The sequence below is a fragment of the Prionailurus bengalensis genome, chromosome B1 (genome assembly GCF_016509475.1).
Source record: "Prionailurus bengalensis isolate Pbe53 chromosome B1, Fcat_Pben_1.1_paternal_pri, whole genome shotgun sequence".
In the NCBI taxonomy this organism is placed as follows: Eukaryota; Metazoa; Chordata; class Mammalia; order Carnivora; family Felidae; genus Prionailurus; species Prionailurus bengalensis.
The window spans coordinates 133778863-133799767 of NC_057344.1; the positions used below are offsets into that span (position 1 = coordinate 133778863).

Consider the following 20905-nt stretch of genomic DNA (forward strand, 5'->3'; position numbering starts at 1 on the left):
CATTTTCACTCACATTCCATCAATGTAATTTACTCCATTCATGATAATGAATGATATGGCCATATCTGAATGCAGAAGTGCAGAGGATGTGGTCTTGAGCTGGACAAGTGCCTCCCAGAGACAACTCTCCCCATTGTAGAAGAAAGAGCACACATGGTTAGTGGATAGCTAGATTTTCTGCTTGTCTGCTAAAAGCTTGTGAGCTTAAGAATATGTTCAAAGAGGGGCACCTGGGTGACTCAGTTGGCTGAGCATCCAACTTCAGCTCAGGTCATGATCTCGTGGTCTATGAGTTCGAGCCCCACGTCGGGCTCTGCTGACAGCTCAGAGCCTGGAGCCTGCTTCAGATTCTGTGTCTCCCTCTCTCTCTGCCCCTTCCCTGCTCATGCTCTGTCTCCCTCCCCGCCCCCCCCCCCGTCAAAAATAAATAAACATTGAAAAAAAAAAGAATATGTTGAAAGATCTGCAGTAAAAGGAATTTGTCAACCAGAACATCCAACTCAAATAAAATTAAATAAGCTGTTATTATGGGTCCTTGCATTGGTTTACTCATTTAATTCTTACATTAACCCTATGAAATAAGCACTCTCATTTTTCAAAATTACAAATGAAGAAACTGAAATTTCAAGAGGTTAGGTAGCTTGCCCAGTATCCCATAGTCAACAAATGACAGAGCAGGGATTTTATGTACTTTTGAAGTCTTTAGTTTCCACCAGCAAGCTGTTTAAATGGTCTTCTTAATACTTTTCTCACTTGGATATTTTGAGGAGAAAGCAACTGTCTCCTTATCCCCCCTTTACCTTGTGATTAGGGAGTGGGGGTAATGCAAGTGTATTGCAACTCTCTCCAGAAAAAAATCTCTCCTTTCCTCTCCTCTCTCTCCCTTATAAGCTGGAAGTGGGTCATCTTGTTTCATAGTCTCTAGGTCTGCATTACATAGATGAGCTGCCTCTTCACATCTTTAGGATGTTAGGGAACTATTATATCAGCCCCTATTGTAATGTTCTCAGCCTTTGAAACCTCATTTAATAGCATGTTGTGTTTTCTGTTTTCACCACTGGACTGTAAACCTCCTCTAGTTCAGGAAACATTTGTCAAAAGCCTGTTGTGTCAAGTACTGTGGTGGGCATGAGATATAAAATGAATAAGTTATAGTTTGGGCCCTGGAGGAACTTTCTGGGATCATGGAAATGTTGTATATTTAGATGGTTCAGTGTGGTACCCAGTAGCTATACATGGCTACTGAGCTTAAAATGTGGCCAAAGGAAGTGTGGAAATGAGTGTTTACTCTTATTTAATTTTAATTAATTTAACTTTAAATGCTCGGTTAACACATGGCTAGTGACTACCACATGGTGCAGCACAGATTTAGAGGAAGAGTAGGCAATTCTTTCAAATCAAAACCACAATGAGATACCAGCTCACCCCTGTCAGAATGGCTAACATTGACACCTCAGGCAACAACAGATATTGGCAAGGATGCAGAGAAAGAGGAACTTTTTGCACTGCTGATGGGAGTGCAAACTGGTGCAGCCACTCTGGAAAACAGTATGGATGTTCCTCAAAAAATTAAACATAGAACTACCCTACGACCCAGTAATTGCACTACTAGGTATTTATCCAAAGGATACAGGAGTGCTGTTTCAACGTTTATTTATTTTGGGACAGAGAGAGACAGAGAATGAACGGGGGAGGGGCAGAGAGAGAGGCAGACACAGAATCGGAAACAGGCTCCAGGCTCTGAGCCATCAGCCCAGAGCCTGACGCGGGGCTCGAACTCACGGACCGCGAGATCGTGACCTGGTTGAAGTCGGACGCTTAACCGACTGCGCCACCCAGGCGCCCCAGGAGTGCTGTTTCAAAGGGGCACATGCACTCCAATATTTATAGCTGTGCTGTCAGCAATAGCCAAAGTATGGAAAGAGCCCAAATGTCCATTGACTGATGAATGGATAAAGAAGATGTGGTATATACATACAGTGGAATATTATTCAGAGATCAAAAGGAATGAAATCTTAGCATTTGCAACAACATGGATGGAACTAAAGTGTATTATGCTAAGCGAAATTAGTCAGAAAAAGACAAATATATGATTTCACTCATACATAGAATTTAAGATACAAAACATATGAACATAAGGGAAGGGAAAGAAAAATAATATAAAAACAGGGAGAGGGACAAACCATAAGAAACTCTTAAATACAGAGAACAAACTGAGGGTTGCTGGAGGGGTTTGGGGTGGGGGGGATAAAAAAACAAAAACAAGGTATATACCAATATGTATAATGAAAAACAATGTTGAGTTAAAGAATACAAAAACAGAAGAAGCCATATTGTATGATATCATTTATATAATGTTTGAAAGTAGGCAAAACTATAATGATAGTATTTTAGAATGCATAAAAGCAGGGAAGTGATGACATAATTAGGATGAGAGCTGCCTTTGGGAGCAGGGAGGGGATAGAGGTGGGGAAGAGGTGTGGGAGAAGCTCCTGAGGAGCTAAGCAGTATTGTTTTGTAACTTGGTAGCTACATACACATTTGCTTTGTAAATTTTGTTAAAGTTGTACATTTGTTTTATGTCTTTAGGTAAGTGCATGTATATATATACATATGTATATGTATATATATATGTAAGTGTATGTGTGTGTGTGTATATATATATGTGTGTGTGTATATATATGTGTGTGTGTGTGTGTGTGTGTGTGTATATATATATATATATAGTCTTTTAGGTAAATATTCTTTTTTTAGAAAATTAGGGGCGCCTGGGTGGCGCAGTCGGTTAAGCGTCCGACTTCAGCCAGGTCACGATCTTGTGGTCCGTGAGTTCGAGCCCCGCGTCAGGTTCTGGGCTGATGGCTTGGAGCCTGGAGCCTGTTTCCGATTCTGTGTCTCCCTCTCTCTCTGCCCCTCCCCCGTTCATGCTCTGTCTCTCTCTGTCCCAAAAATAAATAAACGTTGAAAAAAAAATTTTTTTTTAAAAAGAAAATTAATATTGAATGTGATCGTTAAGGTCAGCTCCTCTGAGTTCCTGATGCAGTTTCACCATTCTAATCTTAAGTAAACAAGTGCTTGTAATATTTTTACACCAGAATTTTTTCAGTTTTTAAAAACACTTCTCTTCTCCATAATGGTAGTTAAATTAATTCTTTGTATTGAGGTTTGGGAGTGGATAAAAAAAATTTTAATTTTCCTATTTGTGAGAACAGTTGAAAATTGCATCTTGCTATTTGGAGACTTTGGGAATTTAACAATACCACAACTTAGTTATTTGAAAAAGGTTGATTTTAGTCTGCTGCAGAAATTGATTCTTTTCCAATCTGGAGACCTCAGAATGTTCTGATCTTGGAGAAAATTGCTAGTAGAATAAAAACGGATAGCACTGAGTACATCATGTCCCTCATTTTTCTTTGCCAATCTTAAATGATGCTTAGAATAGACCATAACATCAGTTCTCCAAGTTGTCCTACTTGGGACTTCCTTTTTACAACTCTCTACGAGCCAACCAATGAAAAAACTGCAAAAGAGTCAACTCTTAGTTTGCAAAAGGAAAAAGGTTTTCCTGGAAAAGAGTAGCTGAATCTGAAAGTAAGCCTTTTAAGATGCATCTTATTTTCAATGACAGACCAGTAGCAGTCATGATAGAAATGTGTGAAAACCTTCACTGACACCATCTAATAAGACAAGAGACAACAGGTGCTGGCAAGAATGTGGTGAAAAGTTAACCCCTATACATTGTTAATGGGAATGTAAGTTGGCCCAACCACTATGGAAAATAATATGGAGATTTCTCAAAAAATTAAAAACAGACCTACTGTACTATCCAGCAATTCCTCTTCTGGGTATATACCCAGAGGAATCCAAAACAGGATTTTGAAAAGATATATGCACTTCCATGTTTATCACAGCATTATTCATAATAGCTAAGGTATGGAAACAACCCAAATGCCCATCGTGAATGAATGGATAAAAAAGATGTGGAAAAGATTCCATATACACAATGAAATATTATTCAGCCATGAAAAAGGAATGTGACTGGTTTGTCCTCCCATTTTTGAGAACATAGATAGACTTTGAGCACATTATGCTAAGCGAGATATGTCAGAGAAAGAAAGATCTGATACTTGTCTTTTATAGTTTGTCTCGATTGGGTAGTTCTAGTTCTCCATTGACCTTAATCACAGAGCATGGTAATACTAAGAGACACCCTAACAGATCTCCTGTATTCCAGACATAGTCTTCCTTACCTCCATTATGGAGTAGTAGTTCAATTTCACCTTGGTATCATAATCAGTCACCCAGCCAATACCATAACTCTCTTGTTACCTGCTGTTTCAGAGGCATGAGAAGCTCTAAGAGGCCAGGCAGAAATATTAACTTCCAGTCCAATGGAATAATTGTTGTGTCTCTTTGGTGGAAACATTCCTCCCTCTAGAACTAAGACCTCCAGATCAGCAAAGCATAAAGTCACAGTTACAGGAAGCAAAAATTTTGCCAGTGGATCACTAGAGACAATAGTGAATGGTGCCACTCCAATTTCTACTTCCATGATTCCTAGACTCATGAAGCCTACAGTAGAAACAGCACCATATATTGGATACTGATTCAGAGCACATGCAGCTTTCTGTGGAACTTTGCCCAGTGCAAATTATTGCCACCTGGCTGGATTGTACTAAGTCTTCAAAAGACCATTTTACCACTCTATCAAGCCAGTCACATATATACCACTTTCATTTGATGACGAAGTATCACTGTGCATGCCTAACTTTATAGCTTCATGAGTCAGGTAACACCTAGTTCATGATAGGAAGCTAATGTCATGTGGTAACATGGTAACGCATGGTCAAGTGTTCAATCTCTACAAAGGCTCAGTAGCAGGCCAGGAGCTGTTTCTCAACAGGAGAGTACTTACCTGCAGATGATGTCAGGACTTTGCTTCAAAATCCTAAAGGTCTATGATGCAACTCACCTGTAGGGGCCTCCCAAAGGCTCCAAACATCATCCCTATCTGCCATTGAAACTTCACATACCTTTGGATCTGCTGGATCATTTGGACCAAGTGGCAGAGCATCTTGCACAGCACCTGGACCTGTTGCAGAGCCTTCTCTTCTTTTGGACCACAGTCAAAACAAGCAGCTTTTGGGTCACTCAATAAATGGACAAGTGTAACACTCCCAAAAAATAAATATATTGTCTCCAAAATCCAAAAAGGCCCATTGCACCTTGTGCCTCTTTCTTAGTTGTAGGAAGGGCCAGATTCAACAGTTTACCTTTCATCTTAGAAGGGATATCTCAACATGCCTCATACCACTGAACCCCCAGAAAGTCCACAGAAGTAAAAGGCCCCTGAATTTTAGTAAGATTTATGTCTCACTTTCTAACATGCAAATATATTACCAGTAAATCTAGAGTCGTTTCTACTTACTCGGTCCAGTCAGCAGAATCTCATGAGTTGCATCAGCATAATAGACCAATGTGAAGTCTTCTAGAAGGCATAAGCAATAAAAATTCCTACAAAGTAAATTATGACATAGGGCTGGAAAGTTGATAGGTATAGTGAAGATAAAAAGTGAAGGTGTATTACTGCTTTGCAAGCTGAAAGTAAACTGCTTCTGGTGGTTTTTATGGATAGAGATGGAGATAAAGGCATTTGCCAGATTGGTGCTGCATACCAAGTACCAGCAGATGTGTTAATCTGCACAAGCAATGAAACCGCATCTGGTATAAAACCACATCTGGTATAGCAGCTGAAGTTGGAGTCACCACCAACTTCATAGTTGCATAGGGATGTGGTGGGAATCACCACCCTTGCATCTTTCAAGTCTGTGATGGTGGCACTAACCTCTGTAATCTTCCAGGGATTCAGTATCACTTTTGATTTACTATTTTCCTAAGTAGAGTCAGTTCTAATGCTTCCACTGGACTTTCTCACTATAAAAGCCCTCACTCTACAGGTCAGGAAACCAGTGTGGGGATTCTGCCATCTGTTAGTATGTTTACTCCAGTTACTCATTTTGCAGCTGGGGATATAATCAGAGAATGAGTTTGAGGACCTAGTGGACCCACTATGAGATGGACCGGAGCTAATTGTTCACCTGACCTCCATTAGCCCCTTCTCTGACTGGAGGGCCACAGTGGCATTTTGAGTCTCCTAGAATTAGTGTCAGTTTAGAGCCAGTGTCCTGTAGTCCCCACAATATCTCATTGCTTTATTTTCCCCTGTGATGTACAGGCCTGGTAAAAGGCCATAGGCCCCTTTGGGGAAGGTTAGAAGAAAGATCAACAGTATAAGTTTCTGGTAGTGTATTTAAGGTCCTTCCTCAAGGAGTTCTAGATCTATAAACAGTTTCAAGTCTGGGAATTGGTTGAGGGGCTGTAAATCTTTTTTTTTATTATTTGAATTAGACTTTTCAAATAGAACTTTTCTGCTTATACAGACAAAGAATTTATTAGGCTCACCATCAGTTTCACTTCTAGGAGCACCATGATTAACTAGCCAATACCATACATCTATACAAGTCAGACAATTTCAGTTGCTATTTTGACTTTGCTATCCAATACAGTAAACATACCCACCTTACCTTTGGCAGTTGAGTGCCACCATTTGGCCCCTCCCACCTTAGGGATCCAGTTATCTTCATTGCATTTAGGCTTCAAATTGAATAGCTGAGATTCCCACTGTAAGGTCTGGTTTATAGATAAGAGCAATTGTGGAGCTTTTCAGTGATGCTGGGGCTTCCCTAAAAAATGTATTTCTCAAAGTATTGATGAGAGTTACGTCTTCCAGATTCTCCAAGTATAGGCAAGTAGATCTTAAATGACAAACCCACTCTAAAATTTCAATCTCCCTGAAATCCCTTCCTCTACATCAAATCAAGAGAGGTCAGGCATTTCCAATTCACTCACGGTTTGCCACCTTTTGGTCCATGTTTCAATCAACCAACAAGTCAGACTCTTAGAGCACTTTCTAACTCATTGAACTGCAATATTAAATGTAGAATCTCTGCTTAGCCTATATCAATAACTTCGGCCTGATTCAACTTTATGTTCCTTCTGCTATTATCCCACATCCTTAATATCCATTCCCAAATATTTCCTGGATTTATGCTTATATAAATACAATGAAAATGAATTACTAGAAAAATGATCACACTTGGATTTCATGGCAATGTCACGTTGCTATAAATTGCTTATTCTCAATTCCTGTCCTTCTAAAGTCTAACAAAACAGTTTACACGTTGTAACTACTCCACTGGCCAGGTTTTGATTAGCATTGATGTGGATACTGTAAACACCTATAAGTGGATAAGATTATTTCAAAGTTCTAAAAAGTTAAAGTTGTCAATGGTGTTGCCAAAGCTCTAGCTATAGACATCCTGGATTGGGACATTTCTCCATCAAACACTCCTCTGAAGATAAGTAAAAGAGGTAAGGAAGAAGACATTTAACTAAATTTATGTATTCACAACAGTAATATTACTGAGCTATTCCTTACCTATCTGATAAGTTGAGAGTAAATTTACTTATCAACAGCCATTTTGTTTCAAGGTGGCAGTCTTTTTCTGAAGCGTAGAGCCATGAAGCATAATGTGGATTTTTTTTTTCTGATTGTTTTTGTAGGAGTTTTCCTATCTTGTTTATCCTGGGTCTAGTCAGAATGGAAAAGAGGACTATGATAAGATTCTCTGGCTGAACAAAATGGCTGCATTTCTTTAACTACTTTCTTGAAAATGAAATTCAATCCTAACAACTGGCAGATAATGACTGATGACAATTTAAGTACCAAAAGATAAAAGCCAGAACCAGTTATAAACATCAGTCTTTTAACTGTTCTTCAGACAAACCAAAAAAGGCGAGGAGACATACGTAAAAAATTAAGACTCAAACCTCAGAAACCTAGAGTTAGATTTCTGAGAAGAAAACATCTACAAAGTTAATGCACAACAATTTGACCTCCAGAAGAGGCCTCAAGTTCAGTTAGAGATGAGAACTGTTAACTACCAGAACTCAAACAATTGAAGGCCTCTAATAGCTAAATGGAGGAAACAGAGCGTAGATCTCCCTGTCTCCATGAGGCAGTGAGAAATGGCAGTGGAGAAGTGCCATGTTGCAGGGTTTAAACGGGGCAATTTGTGTGCAAAACACTGGGACTAAGAGGAAATAACAGTGTGTGTTCAGGGTACAAAGAGTAATCAGCAAAAAAGAAGCAGAAATCATAGGAGTGATGTAAAGTCCAAAGGTGGTGATTTAGGGGTGCCTGGGTGGCTCCAAGTCAGTTAAGTGTCTGACTTTGGCTCAGGTCATGATCTCAGGGTTCATGAGTTCAAGCCCCGCGTTGGTCTCCATGCTGACAGCTCAGAGCCTGGAGCCTACTTTGAGTTCTATGTCTCCCTCTCTCTCTGCCACTCCCCCACTTGTACTCTGTCTCTGTCTCTCTCTCTCAAAAATAAATAAAACACTAAAAAAAATTTTTTTATTCAAAGGTGGTGATGCAGAATGGGAATATTTAAAGAGCAGTCAGCCATTGAGAGTAGGGAAAAGGCTAGCAAGATAAGCAGAGTCTTGGTTTTAGCAGAAATATACCTTCTAAGAAGGTAAAAATTAGCTTGGGCTGGAAAGAGTAGACACAGATAAAGCCAGCTGAAAACTTAAAAAAAAAATCTCACTCTCAAGGACACTGTAAAATGACATAACAACCCTCTACTGTGAGTTACTTCTGCTTTATTAATCTCTGAGAAACTTTGTTCCCTAAAATTATAGATTATTAGAGACTCTGGTGTTTAAAATTATATCAATAAAATTAAAAAAAAAACACTCTTGTCTGAAGGGTCTGAGGCCCTTGGACATAGAGAATCATTCTCAATTTACAGCCTAGATGCGGAGGTTCAGATAAGAGGTTTCTGAATATAGCAGTCCACATCCATTTTACCTGCACGTTCCAAGGACACCAGAGCCTGGGTCTACTTCACACTCCTGACCTGATGATGAATCCTTTAGCCACAATCCTGCTTTGCTTTGAGCCTCTTAAACACTGTTTCATTTAAATATCACCTAAATTTCACCCTTTCCCAAGATCCTGTAATAGTTCGTTCTTTTTCTTTGTTTGCCAAGATACTGGAGGTTGCTCTTATATACAGCGTCCTTCCTCACATGGGGTCAGTAAGCCTCATTGTGTCAGACAGCAGGTTCGCTGGTGATCTTAGGCTGATTGGGCTAGGACAGTTCTGGTCAGTATACTAGAATGTGAGGAGAAAGCTATGCAGAAGCCCAGTTAGAAGGATTAAAGGGGATTGCCATTTGGGGACGACGAAAGAGTCTGCTTACTGGAATTGGGATATTCGGATAATATTGACAAGAAGTAAATGTGCTTTGGTGCCAAGTGTTGGTCTGTTACAGCCTAAGTATTTTCTGCCTTCAGTTCAGATTGGTCTGAAGATAGGGAGATGAAGTTGGGATAGCAAGGAAAGTCAGTGGATTCAAGTGAGGAAAGTACCAGGGAATCGGAGCTGGGTCCCAGCTAGTTACAACTGAAAGGTGGGAGCAGGGGGAAAGGGCCATGATATAAGCTCAAGCCTGGAAGTCCCTGACTGTGGGGTTTGCCTGGGGCCTCACACAGGGAGACACCCAGGAACTAAATTCTGCAAATGACAAAGCATTTCTTTGCCACAATTTCTTCATCTCTTTGAAGAGAAAACTACTAGGGAGGAAAAGAAGGAAAGGGTAAAAGAAGAAGGCATATAGCCAGTGGCAAAGCCCAAAATAATGGACTTGGGAGTAAGAGAAGCACCTTCTGAGAAAGCTCTCTGTAAATACAGTGTTTCAGCAGAGCTGAGACCGTGCTAACTACTAGAAAACACACAGAGTCCAACATATTGTGATCTTTACACTTTAGACTGTTTTTCTGAGCTATATGAGAGCCCTGTAGGAATTGACTTCTATTTTTTAGCATATGAACCCAAGGTCCCTGTGCAGAGGGAGGAGGTTGGGAACATCTTGTTGACTTGTTTCATCCTCTAGAGGATTTGCTTGCAAGCAGCAGTGAATGGACCACTGTGAGAACACAATGATATTTTCATCTATGACTGAACTATTCTATTCTGTTCCTGCTCCTTTTAGGGAGAGGAAAATTGTTCCTAGCTATTTTGGTCCAAAGTTTTTCAGAACTTCCATTACAAACCATAAAGCAATTTTGACTTCTGGGAAATCCCTTTTCAGTTAATAATTTAAAATGTATTTATATGGGTAGGTATGACTCTCTAAAGGTTATCTTTTTATAATCTTTTTTAAGGTTATATTTTATAAACAAACAAAACCCTTATTGCATTCCCTGATTTGTGGTATGAGCAGGTGTGGAAGGAATTCCTAGGTTAAGTGGTGAGGATAAAATGATTGCTGAGAGCCAATTTTAAGGTCGTTCATCTTCAGTCAGATACAAAGTAACCCATGCCACCAAAAAGAAATCTTGAATCCTCAGCAAAGTCACCATCACTTCTGTGATAGCCTCTTGTTGAAAAGATGACAGTGTTACCTCGGGTCTTTTACTGTAGCACAAATAAATCCAAAAACCTATCCCCCTACCACCATTCTTCCCACCCCCCTATACATATACCACTATTTCTTTCTTTCTTATTAGACCACTGCTTAAAAAGTGGGGAAGAAACTTACAGGTTTGTAAAGAGAAAAGTGAATGTGAAAAATGAATATGAAATGACTTCTAGCAGGAATAATGTTTTATAATGCTTCTGTAAACCAATGGCTTTCAAATCTTTTTTTTTTTACTACAGCGAGTCAGAATGATATTTTAAATCATGTCTTAGTATATGCATACTTAGACGTATTGTGTGTGTATGCATGTAGAGGCAAATATTGTTAGGTTTCATAAAACACTACCTATAATGCTCTTAAATTTTTCCTTTTTATTCTTTCATTTTACAAATGTAAGGCATGAGTCACTAAATTGATTTCATGACCTACTAAGTGAAAAGTAATTTAAAAAATATTGCTCCCATGGGCAATATTAGCAGATAGCTTACTAATCTTATTCCAGAAAATAACACAAAACAGATATTGTTTTCTAATATCAGACTTCTTATATTCGAAAGATCTACTCTTGAGACATCCTTTTAGAGGGTCACCTTTATTTTTGCCTCAAAGTTCCAGAGGTCAATGTAGATATTATATAAGAAAATCAGGATCATAGTCTTCCTTCACTACTTTTGACATCAGCCCTAGATTCTGAGCATCTCCTTTATCCCCCATATACTTCTCAAGGTGAAGTCTTTATAAGAACTGGTTGGGAATTTATCCAGCTTGAGCTATTAACCTAGGCTATTTACCTGCAGAGACTCTCGTACCAGAAATGCTTAGGACGTGATTCAAAAAAAGAGACAGATTAAATATCTATGGCAGTTCAAAAAATGAAATACAACACAACTATGGGGAAAAAAAGTTGTCAATCTCTGTGCTGTGAGCCAATATTCAAGGCATACTCTTAGGTTAAAAAGAGTAATACAAGCACACTGTGTATAATAGACTTCCATGTGTTTTTATTTTATTTTTTTTAACGTTTTATTTTTGAGACAGAAAGAGACAGAGCACGAATGGGGGAGGGGCAGAGAGAGAGGGAGACACAGAATCGGAAGCAGGCTCCAGGCTCTGAGCCATCAGCCCAGAGCCCGACTCGGGGCTCGAACTCACGGACTGTGAGATCGTGACCTGAGCCGAAGTCGGCCGCTTAACCGACTGAGCCACCCAGGTGCCCCACTTCCATGTGTTTTTAAAAGGGAAACATACATGGCACACCTGGGTGGCTCAATCAAGTGAGCAGCTAACTCTTGATTTCAACGCAGGTCCTGATCCCAGGGTCATGGGATGGAGCTCAGTATCAGACTGAGTGTTGAGCCTGCTTAAGATTCTCTATCTCCCTCTGCCCATCTTCCCCACTCACATGCGCTCGCGCGCGCTCTCTCTCTCTCTCTCTCTCTCTCTCTCTCTCAAAAAAAAAAGGGGGGGGAAGGAACATGGGTGTTTATATGTACATAGAATATTTCTGGAAAGTTTCACAAGTTATTAGTAATGGGAATTGCCTCAAGGAAGAGAAGTAGAGGACTAGGAATCTGGGATGAGGAAGAATTAATATATTTATACCTTTTCATAGTGTTTGAAATTTTTATTTTGTGCATATACTTGTTATTTTTTCAATTAAAAATAGCTAAATCTTCAAAATGTGATGTAAGGAGTAAGGACTTGTAAACCCATTAAGATTAAGGAAGTTTTCCTTGTGAATAGTCACATAAATAGAGGTTTATTGTAACACCAAAATTAATTCTCTTTAATTTACATATCTTGTATAATTTACAAAGAGTTTCACATCCATTGCCTGACTTAATGCTCATAACAACCTTTAAAAATAGGTGAGACAGGTACTAGAAGCCACACTTTACAAATTAAAAAAAGACAAAAAGCTGAAGCCTAAAGGAATTAAAAATCTAGAACATGTTTTAAGGAAAGAAGTTTGGAGTCATTTACATGATTATAATATAGTAGGGACTTGAAATGTTACAGTACTATGAGTATGAATAGTTTATGAATAGTAGTATTTTTAAATCCTTCAGCAGTATTCCTTGTAATGCTGATCTCACCTAAGAAACTCTTACATTAAAGAAGAAAGAAGGTAGAAACAAAACCTACTGAAACTCTATAAAATATGCGTAATATTAGGAAATAAATTGTCAAATGATGACTGGTTGAAAATTAGCATCAAAGAAGTTTCATTCAGAACTTCGCTACTAGATTTTTACCTTTGATTAGACAAATCTAAAAATAATTGCCTAAATGGAAAAAGAGGGAAGTTACAAATCATCGGTACTAAATCTTGAAGAATACCTTAAAGGTCTATGGCTGTGTTTATTGCATCTCCCAGTATTCCTGAACAATCTCAATTTACACCTCCTGTTGCCAAGTGACAATTGATAGCACCCCCTTCACTTTCAAACATTTCCTAGCTTGGGTGATAAATTCTGTCTCCACCCTCTTAAATAGCACACTTTTAGTTGCATACATCTTTGAGATCCTCATGTTGCAGGGTTTGGGCTTTACCTCGAAACTAAGAATTACCCTCATTCATGCAAAAGTAGAACAATCCATGCTCAGATTATAGTTGCATATATGACTCTCAAAGAAGAGTAATTTCCAAAGCATTACCAGCAACTGTTGGCTTTATTAAAGAGATTAACAGTAAGAAGGGAGTCTCAGGGTCTGATCTGAGAGTTTGGACATGTAGGGGTTTAAAAGGGAAATGTGAACCAAGTTTGACTTGGTGAGACTGAAGTAGAAAAATGCTAATTCCACTTAACAGAGCTCTGAACATAGAGTTCAAAAAGTGAACCCGCTCTTAAGAGCCCTTCATTCATGTATCATTTATTTATTAATAGTTGGAGAGTGCTACTGGAGGCAAGACACTGTTCTAAGTACTGCATCAATTTTGTCAATAGTTTAAGGAACATTATGCTAAATTTCCAGTGCTTTGCAGGAATGAAATACTGTACATCAGATTTTGTTATGTAAACCAGCCTCTGAATTATTTTCTGACTAGCACTCTTTAAATTTTTTCTAATTTGTAATTATTCCATTCAATAATGAGATAGATTATTCCCATGGTCCAGATAGGTTCAGTTGTTGCTGCATTTCTTATTCATGTTACAAGTTTATTTCTTCCTTAGAACAAGCAAATGAATGCGTAGCCAAGCAGAATATCATGGTAACAGCATCTTTTACTCAGCAGTAAGCAGACCATCTATCCAGAATGTATAATTACTGAAAGATTAAAGCAATGCCACAGGTTGTTTTTAAGATGTGTTTACTTGCTACATTCCCTGAAGCACTTGGCATTTAAATTAAAGTTATCATGTAGTACGTGATTACTTGAGGTTTCTATGTAAAGTATTAAAGAATATTTTAATTGTTCTTTTATGTTTAGATATGTACTTTTAACAGAATCTTTTCAGGATGTGTTTTAACATGCACGTACCAAAGATCATGCATTCGGATTCTCTCCTGAGGGTGTGGGAACTTGGTTCCAAATCTGACAATTTGACTATTTCTCTCACTGTTTCTGTGAATGTTTACATCTTTTATGTCTCCCCTTTCTTTCCTTCCTTAGAAATCTTCATTTCCTGTAAATTACTCACTAGACTTTTCAAAAAAAAATCTTGTGGGTTTTTATTTTGTTCTAATCATCACTGGTTGAGTGATTACTGTCACTGCCTTCACTGTCACTATCACTGTCACCTTCATTGTTGCCATTACCAGCCTTGCTCTTGCTGTGACTCTCATCACTACTATCAGATGCACTGTCACTGCTGTCACTGTCACTGCTATCACTGCTGTCACTGTCACTGCTGTTGCTGTCGCTGCTGTCACTGCTGTCACTGTCACTGCTGTCACTGTCACTGCTGTCGCTGCTACTGCTGTCGCTGCTATCACTGTTGTCACTGTCACTATCACTACTGTCGCTGCTGTCATTGTCACTGCTGTTGCTGCTATCGCTGCTATCACTGTTGTCACTGTCACTACTATCACTGCTGTCACTGCTGTCGCTGTTGCTGCTGTCATTGCTATCACTATCTGATTTGCTGTTGCTGCTGTCACTGCTGTCTGATTTACTGTCACTATCACTGCTGTCACTATCTGATTTGCTATTGCTGCTGTCACTGCTGTCTGATTTACTGTCACTATCACTGCTGTCACTACTATCTGATTTGCTATTGCCGCTGTCACTACTGTCTGATTTACTATCACTGTCACTGCTGTCACTACCAGCTGATTTACTGTCACTACTGTCACTGCTATCACTGCTGTCACTACTGTCACTGCTATCACTACTGTCACTACTGTCACTGCTGTCACTACTGTCACTGCTGTCTGATTTGCTGTCACTGCTGTCGCTACTGTCACTGCCATCTGATTTGCTGTCGCTACTGTCACTGCTGTCACTGCTGTCTGACTTGCTGTCACTGCTGTCACTACTGTCACTGCTATTACTGCTGTCACTACTGTCACTGCTATCACTACTGTCACTGCTGTCACTGCTGTCGCTGCTATCTGATTTGCTGTCGCTACTGTCACTGCTGTCACTCCTGTCTGACTTGCTGTCACTGCTGTCACTACTGTCACTGCTGTCACTGCTGTCTGACTTGCTGTCACTGCTGTCACTACTGTCACTGCTATCACTGCTGTCGCTGCTGTCTGATTTGCTGTCACTGCTGTCGCTACTGTCACTGCTGTCACTACTATTACTACTGTCACTACTGTCGCTGCTGTCTGACTTGCTGTCACTGCTGTCGCTGCTATCTGATTTACTGTCACTGCTGTCGCTGCTGTCACTGCTGTCTGACTTGCTGTCACTGCTGTCACCACTATCACTGCTGTCGCTGCTGTCACTACTGTCACTGCTATCACTGCTGTCTGACTTGCTGTCACTGCTGTCACTACTGTCACTGCTGTCACTGCTATCTGATTTGCTGTCACTGCTGTCGCTGCTGTCACTGCTGTCTGACTTGCTATCACTGCTGTCACTACTATCACTGCTGTCGCTGCTGTCACTACTGTCACTGCTATCACTGCTGTCTGACTCGCTGTCACTGCTGTCGCTACTATCACTGCTGTCGCTGCTGTCACTACTGTCACTGCTATCACTACTGTCTGACTTGCTGTCACTGCTGTCACTACTGTCACTGCTGTCACTATCACTGCTGTCGCTGCTATCACTGCTGTTGCTATCACTACTGTCACTACTATCACTGCTGTCGCTGCTGTCACTACTGTCACTGCTGTCACTACTGTCACTGCTGTCACTACTGTCTGATTTATCTTTGCTACTGTCTGGTTTGCCATTGTCGTTGCTCCCATTGTTACCGTTGCCATTACTGTCACTATCATTAGCATCTGATGTGCTGTCACTGTCATCATCATCTCCTCCATTTGAGTCACTGTCATTGCCATTATCTTTTGATTCATCAGAGTCATAACCAGGATCTCCTCGGCTATCACTGTTATTGTCACCTTCAGAATTGACATCATCATTATCATTAGACTCATCACTGCTGTTGGGATCGTCTCCTTGCATGGATTCATCATCAAACTCATAACTGTCATATCCATCACTAGTACTCTCACTACCTGTTTTGCTGTGTGCAACCTTATTTCCGGGTTCTGATTTCTGACCAGGTCCTTGTATGTTGTCAATCTCTCCTGGTGTCTTGACATTTCCTTTGCCCATGACCATTACATGTTGTCTTTTACCCTCTTTATCTTCACTAACTTTCCCAGCTTCTTTGGTAATATTGTTTCTGTTGCCACTATTGGGACCTTCAATTTCTATTCCCTGTGGAAATATGGAGAAAAGAATGATTGGTTAGTTGGTGTTATGCTGCCAAACTGCATTGGTCTGAGGAAGACTGACTGGGGAAGGTAACCAGAGGAACAGAAGTTCAGCTTCCAATACTTCATAAACTTCTATTTGTGAAAATGTGCTTTATTCACGTGAGAGAACTCTGGTGTTTAGATTATAAAACAACCCATTTGCATTTTTACTCAGTAGGAACTTGTGTGAACAGTTACATGGTGAATCAGTTATTTAGTATTAGACTTGTAAAATTGCAGTCAAATTTTCAGAAGTATCTGCTTTTAAAAATTGTTCTGTATCAAAGTCTAGTAAGAACTCTAACTTTCCCATTAAATATTCATGTAGCTTAGGTGCAAAAAGAGATGAACGCCTATTACGATTTATTTTTATGTTACCATCAATGAATGGAGAGGGAGAATTTAAACTGCCATTGAAAGAAATGAGTTTCACAAACTAACCTTATCTTGGCTCTTCCCAATAGCACTTGGCTCTGATTCATCAGTGATTTTCTTTTCCACAGCTTTGTTTTCTCTGTGATTGGGTGTTTGCATGTCTTCTATTATTTGGCTATCTTTATTTTTGGGAATACCATCAGAATCCTCCTCACTCTTGGAAGTGTTGTCTCCATCGATGTCATGGGGATCTTCTTTGTCTTCAGGGTCATCATCTTCACTACTAATTGAATTTTGCCCTAAGCTATTATCATTATCTTCTTTTCCATGAGGCTGACCCTCTTGGCCTTTGCTGTTGTTACCAGTGTCCTCTTTTCCATTCCCGGTTTCTTCACCTTCATCATCACCAGAGCCTTTGTCTTCATCCTCCTCTGCTCCATTCCCACTAGGACTCCCTTCAGAATTATCCAGACCAGCATCTTCTCCATTGCCAGCTCCACTTCCCCCTGGTGTTACTCCTTCCTGATTCCCATTTCTCTCACCTTCTCTCTGAGGTGTTATTTCACTTGTATTACCTTCATTTCCACAGGAATTCCTATTTATTTCATCCTCATGGCCTGTACTGTTATTGCTTCCATCTATTTGATGTCCATCTTCTTGGACAACAGTGGCATCCTCACTCTGACTTGGATCTCCAACATCTCCATTGTTTGAATTCTTATCAGTTTTTCTATTAACATTGGTCCCATTTACAATTCCAGCATTGTCGAGAATGCTTACTTGTCCCCTAATGCCATTTGCTGTGGTGTTACCTTCTTTTCCATGTATCCCATCATAACCATATGTTTCTGGTTTTCCTGTGACCCCGTTTTGATCTTCAGTATTCCCCTCTTCATTTACTAACATGGAATGTGTAGAGGAACTTTTCCCTCCTACTTCTCCCCACTCAGAGCCATTTTTTTCTCCTTTGTAACCATCTTCAGCATACTGTTGCCTTCCTCTTTCATTTTCATGGGGGACACTACCTTCTTTGTTGGTGTCATTGGCATTTAACTCATCCTGGAGAAGAGAAACAATTCAAAGTAAGTTGTAGATATCATCTTGAAGCACAACGAACTGAAAAGATGAGCATCAGTTTTCTGGAAGTTAATAGAATTTTAAGAACAGCTTAGAAACACATTTTATATCTTATACCTGTATTGGCACTTTTGCTCTCTCTAGAAGTTTTACATTCACAGATTTGTCAACAGCATGTCTCTCCAGTGGCTTGATTTGAGGAACCTACCAAAATGAAAATATTGGAAACTGAAAACATTCTGATTTTGTGCCCATGCATGCATGCACACATGCATGTGTGCACACACACAGACACACATTTTCCCCTAAATAAAGAAAAAATATATAGAACACAAAGGCCAAAGTGTGATCTAATCAGGTAGAAAACAAAAGTGGTTTGTTTCAGGGGCGCCTGGGTGGCTCAGTCGGTTAAGCGTCCGACTTCAGCTCAGGTCACGATCTCACGGTCTGTGAGTTCGAGCCCCGCGTCGGGCTCTGGGCTGATGGCTCAGAGCCTGGAGCCTGCTTCCGATTCTGTCTCCCTCTCTCTCTGCCCCTCCCCCGTTCATGCTCTGTCTCTCTCTGTCTCAAAAATAAATAAACGTTAAAAAAAAAAAAGTGGTTTGTTTCATAGTTTATGTAGAATTTTAACTGGGCCTACAGATAATTTTCACAATGGTATTACCAATTTTATTGAAGTACTAACCAGACTACTTATCTCAGGAGAATTGTCTTTTATAAAAATGAGGAGATAGACCTGTGGTGTTTCTGTACAAGCCTCCCACACTAGCACAAGACCCACCTTAAGTATAACCTGGCCAAAACCTCCAAGAAAATATCAGGTCTGACAAGAGCCAGGGCAGAAACAAAAGCTAGTAATATGCTACTTCTATGTCCTTCAGGAGTACATTTGAAATAATTGAGAAAATTCTCAACTACATAAATACCAATGTGCTGGATATTATGAAAACATACCAAAATGTTACCCTTAGCAGCTGGCTAATACAATTACAAATGGTTTAATTTTCCTAGCTTTTTCCTTCTTGGTGTTTATCTGTATATTCCAAATTTTCCCCAAGGAGCATTAAAAAAAGTATATGAGTGAAACATTTTCTCCTATGTTGAAAAAAATCAGAATTTTTCCTGTTTTCATTTCTTGAAAATTTCCTAAAAAATGCAGGCCTCATTGATATTAGAATGAAATTGATAGGGCATGAGCAAAGATGGCTAAAGTCTCCATGACTTTTGGGCATTGAATGTAAATTAATCTGAATGAATTTTACAAATTTGTGTGTTATCGTTGTACAGGGTCCATGCTAATCTTCTCTTTATTGTTCCAATTTTTTTTAAAACTTTTTTTTTCAACGTTTATTTATTTTTGGGACAGAGAGAGACAGAGCATGAACAGGCGAGGGGCAGAGAGAGAGGGAGACACAGAATCGGAAACAGGCTCCAGGCTCTGAGCCATCAGCCCAGAGCCCGACGTGGGGCTCGAACTCACAGACCGCGAGATCGTGACCTGGCTGAAGTCGGATGCTTAACCGACTGCGCCACCCAGGCGCCCCTGTTCCAATTTTACTATACGTGCTACTGAAGGGATTACAATCTGAATGAATTTTATTCTAATTTTTTTAACATTTATTCATTTTTGAGAGACAGAGAAACAGAGCTTGAGTGGGGGAGGGGCAGAGAGAGAGGGAGATACAGAATCTGAAGCAGGCTCCAGGCTCTGAGCTGTCAGCCCAGAGCCTGACACAGGGCCGGAACTCAGAATGGCGAGATCATGACCTGAGCCGAAACTGGATGTTCAACTGACTGAGCCACCCAGGCGCCCCTAATTTGAATGAATTTTAAAAGTAATAATCCGGGGTACCTGGGTGGCTCAGTCAGTTAAGTGTCCAACTTCAGCTCAAGTCATGATCTCATGGTTTGTGAGTTCGAGCCCCATGTCAGGCTCTATGCTGACACCTTGCTCAGACCCTGGAGCCTGCTTCTGATTCTGTCTCCCCCTCTCTGCCCCTCCAGTGCCTATGCTCTGTCTCTCTCATGTCTCTCAATAATAAATAAACGTTAAAAAAAACAATTAAAAGTAATAATCCATCTGACAAGACATGAGTTTCAATTTGAGTAATGGGAGCATGAATTGGAGTGCATATTTGGATTTGTGGAGACCCCCAAAAATATCTTGTTAAAGACTTCCATGCAAATCTAGATATTTAGACACAACTTATCTGCAAAATCTTAAATATATATTATTTGATGTTAGGTTAAAAGAGATAGGAAAGTAAGGAGAGTTTTCTGAGGAACACATACTTACTGGAATGGCCCATGCTGCTGACCAAATGCAAAAATATATAATTATCTTCATTTTCTTTAGGAATATTAACCTGTTTTTAAAGAAAAAAAATAACAACATGAAATTACTTATAAAGCAAAAGATGATAACCACTAATAATAAGGTATTATTTTGGTCAAAAAGCATTTGACTTTTTCCTGGGCAAGAAGAAGGCTATGACAACTCAGTGTTCCAGAACATATCTGGAATGTTCACAGAGTCATACAGGGAGCATCATCAGGCTTAGCACTGTGGTCGCTAACTAGATTTTTTCTGCCTGTGCCAATGAAGGGACAGAGCTGTGTAGTTGCAAAGGGCATAACCATAACTTTGTCTTGCTTTTCTTGATGGTAATAACATTTCTTCTGAATAGTTTTATTTAAGTATTAACTAAATCTAAGATTATTCTTAAAGGGTGAATTATTTATCATCCCCACACCAAATCCATACAAGTGGCAATAGTAGACTGTAAAGGAAAGAACTTCGTAGCATCAAGGAGCCTTGGCTAGTGGAAGGAACATGGAGTTTGGATTTAGGGACCTGGGTTCAAGTTCTCCCTTTGCTACTTGATGTGTGAGCTTGAGAAATTTAAATAGTTTTATTAAACCTTTATTTCCTCCATCTGGGATAATAATACCTGTGCTTTAGGATTATCCCAATTACCTTAGCAGAAGAATCTTCTCTGAGAAGCATTCTCTGACTCAAAGTCAAAGG

At 39.7% G+C, this 20905-nt stretch overlaps 1 protein-coding gene and 1 pseudogene across 1 annotated transcript; both read right to left on the bottom strand.

Moving 5' to 3' along the window:
* Positions 1–14233: 14233 nt before the first annotated feature.
* Positions 14234–20224, bottom strand: LOC122478674 (dentin sialophosphoprotein). The gene is made up of 4 exons (XM_043572214.1): positions 20174–20224; positions 17995–18081; positions 16867–17859; positions 14234–16387 (listed from the first exon to the last, which is right to left on the bottom strand). The coding sequence occupies exons 1-4, from the start codon at positions 20222–20224 to the stop codon at positions 14234–14236; spliced, it is 3285 nt and encodes a 1094-aa protein (XP_043428149.1).
* Positions 19120–19209, bottom strand: LOC122479258 (annotated as a pseudogene).
* Positions 20225–20905: the final 681 nt, after the last annotated feature.

What these genes read in the sequence shown, in the direction of transcription:
- LOC122478674 (XM_043572214.1), bottom strand. Translation starts at nt 20,224, where the DNA reads ATGAAGATAATTATATATTTTTGCATTTGGTCAGCAGCATGGGCCATT. An exon ending in GAGCAAAAGTGCCAATACAG is followed by an intron (nt 17,860 to 17,994) that starts GTATAAGATATA and finishes TCTCTTCTCCAG; the next exon opens with GATGAGTTAAATGCCAATGA. An exon ending in TTGGGAAGAGCCAAGATAAG is followed by an intron (nt 16,388 to 16,866) that starts GTTAGTTTGTGA and finishes ATATTTCCACAG; the next exon opens with GGAATAGAAATTGAAGGTCC.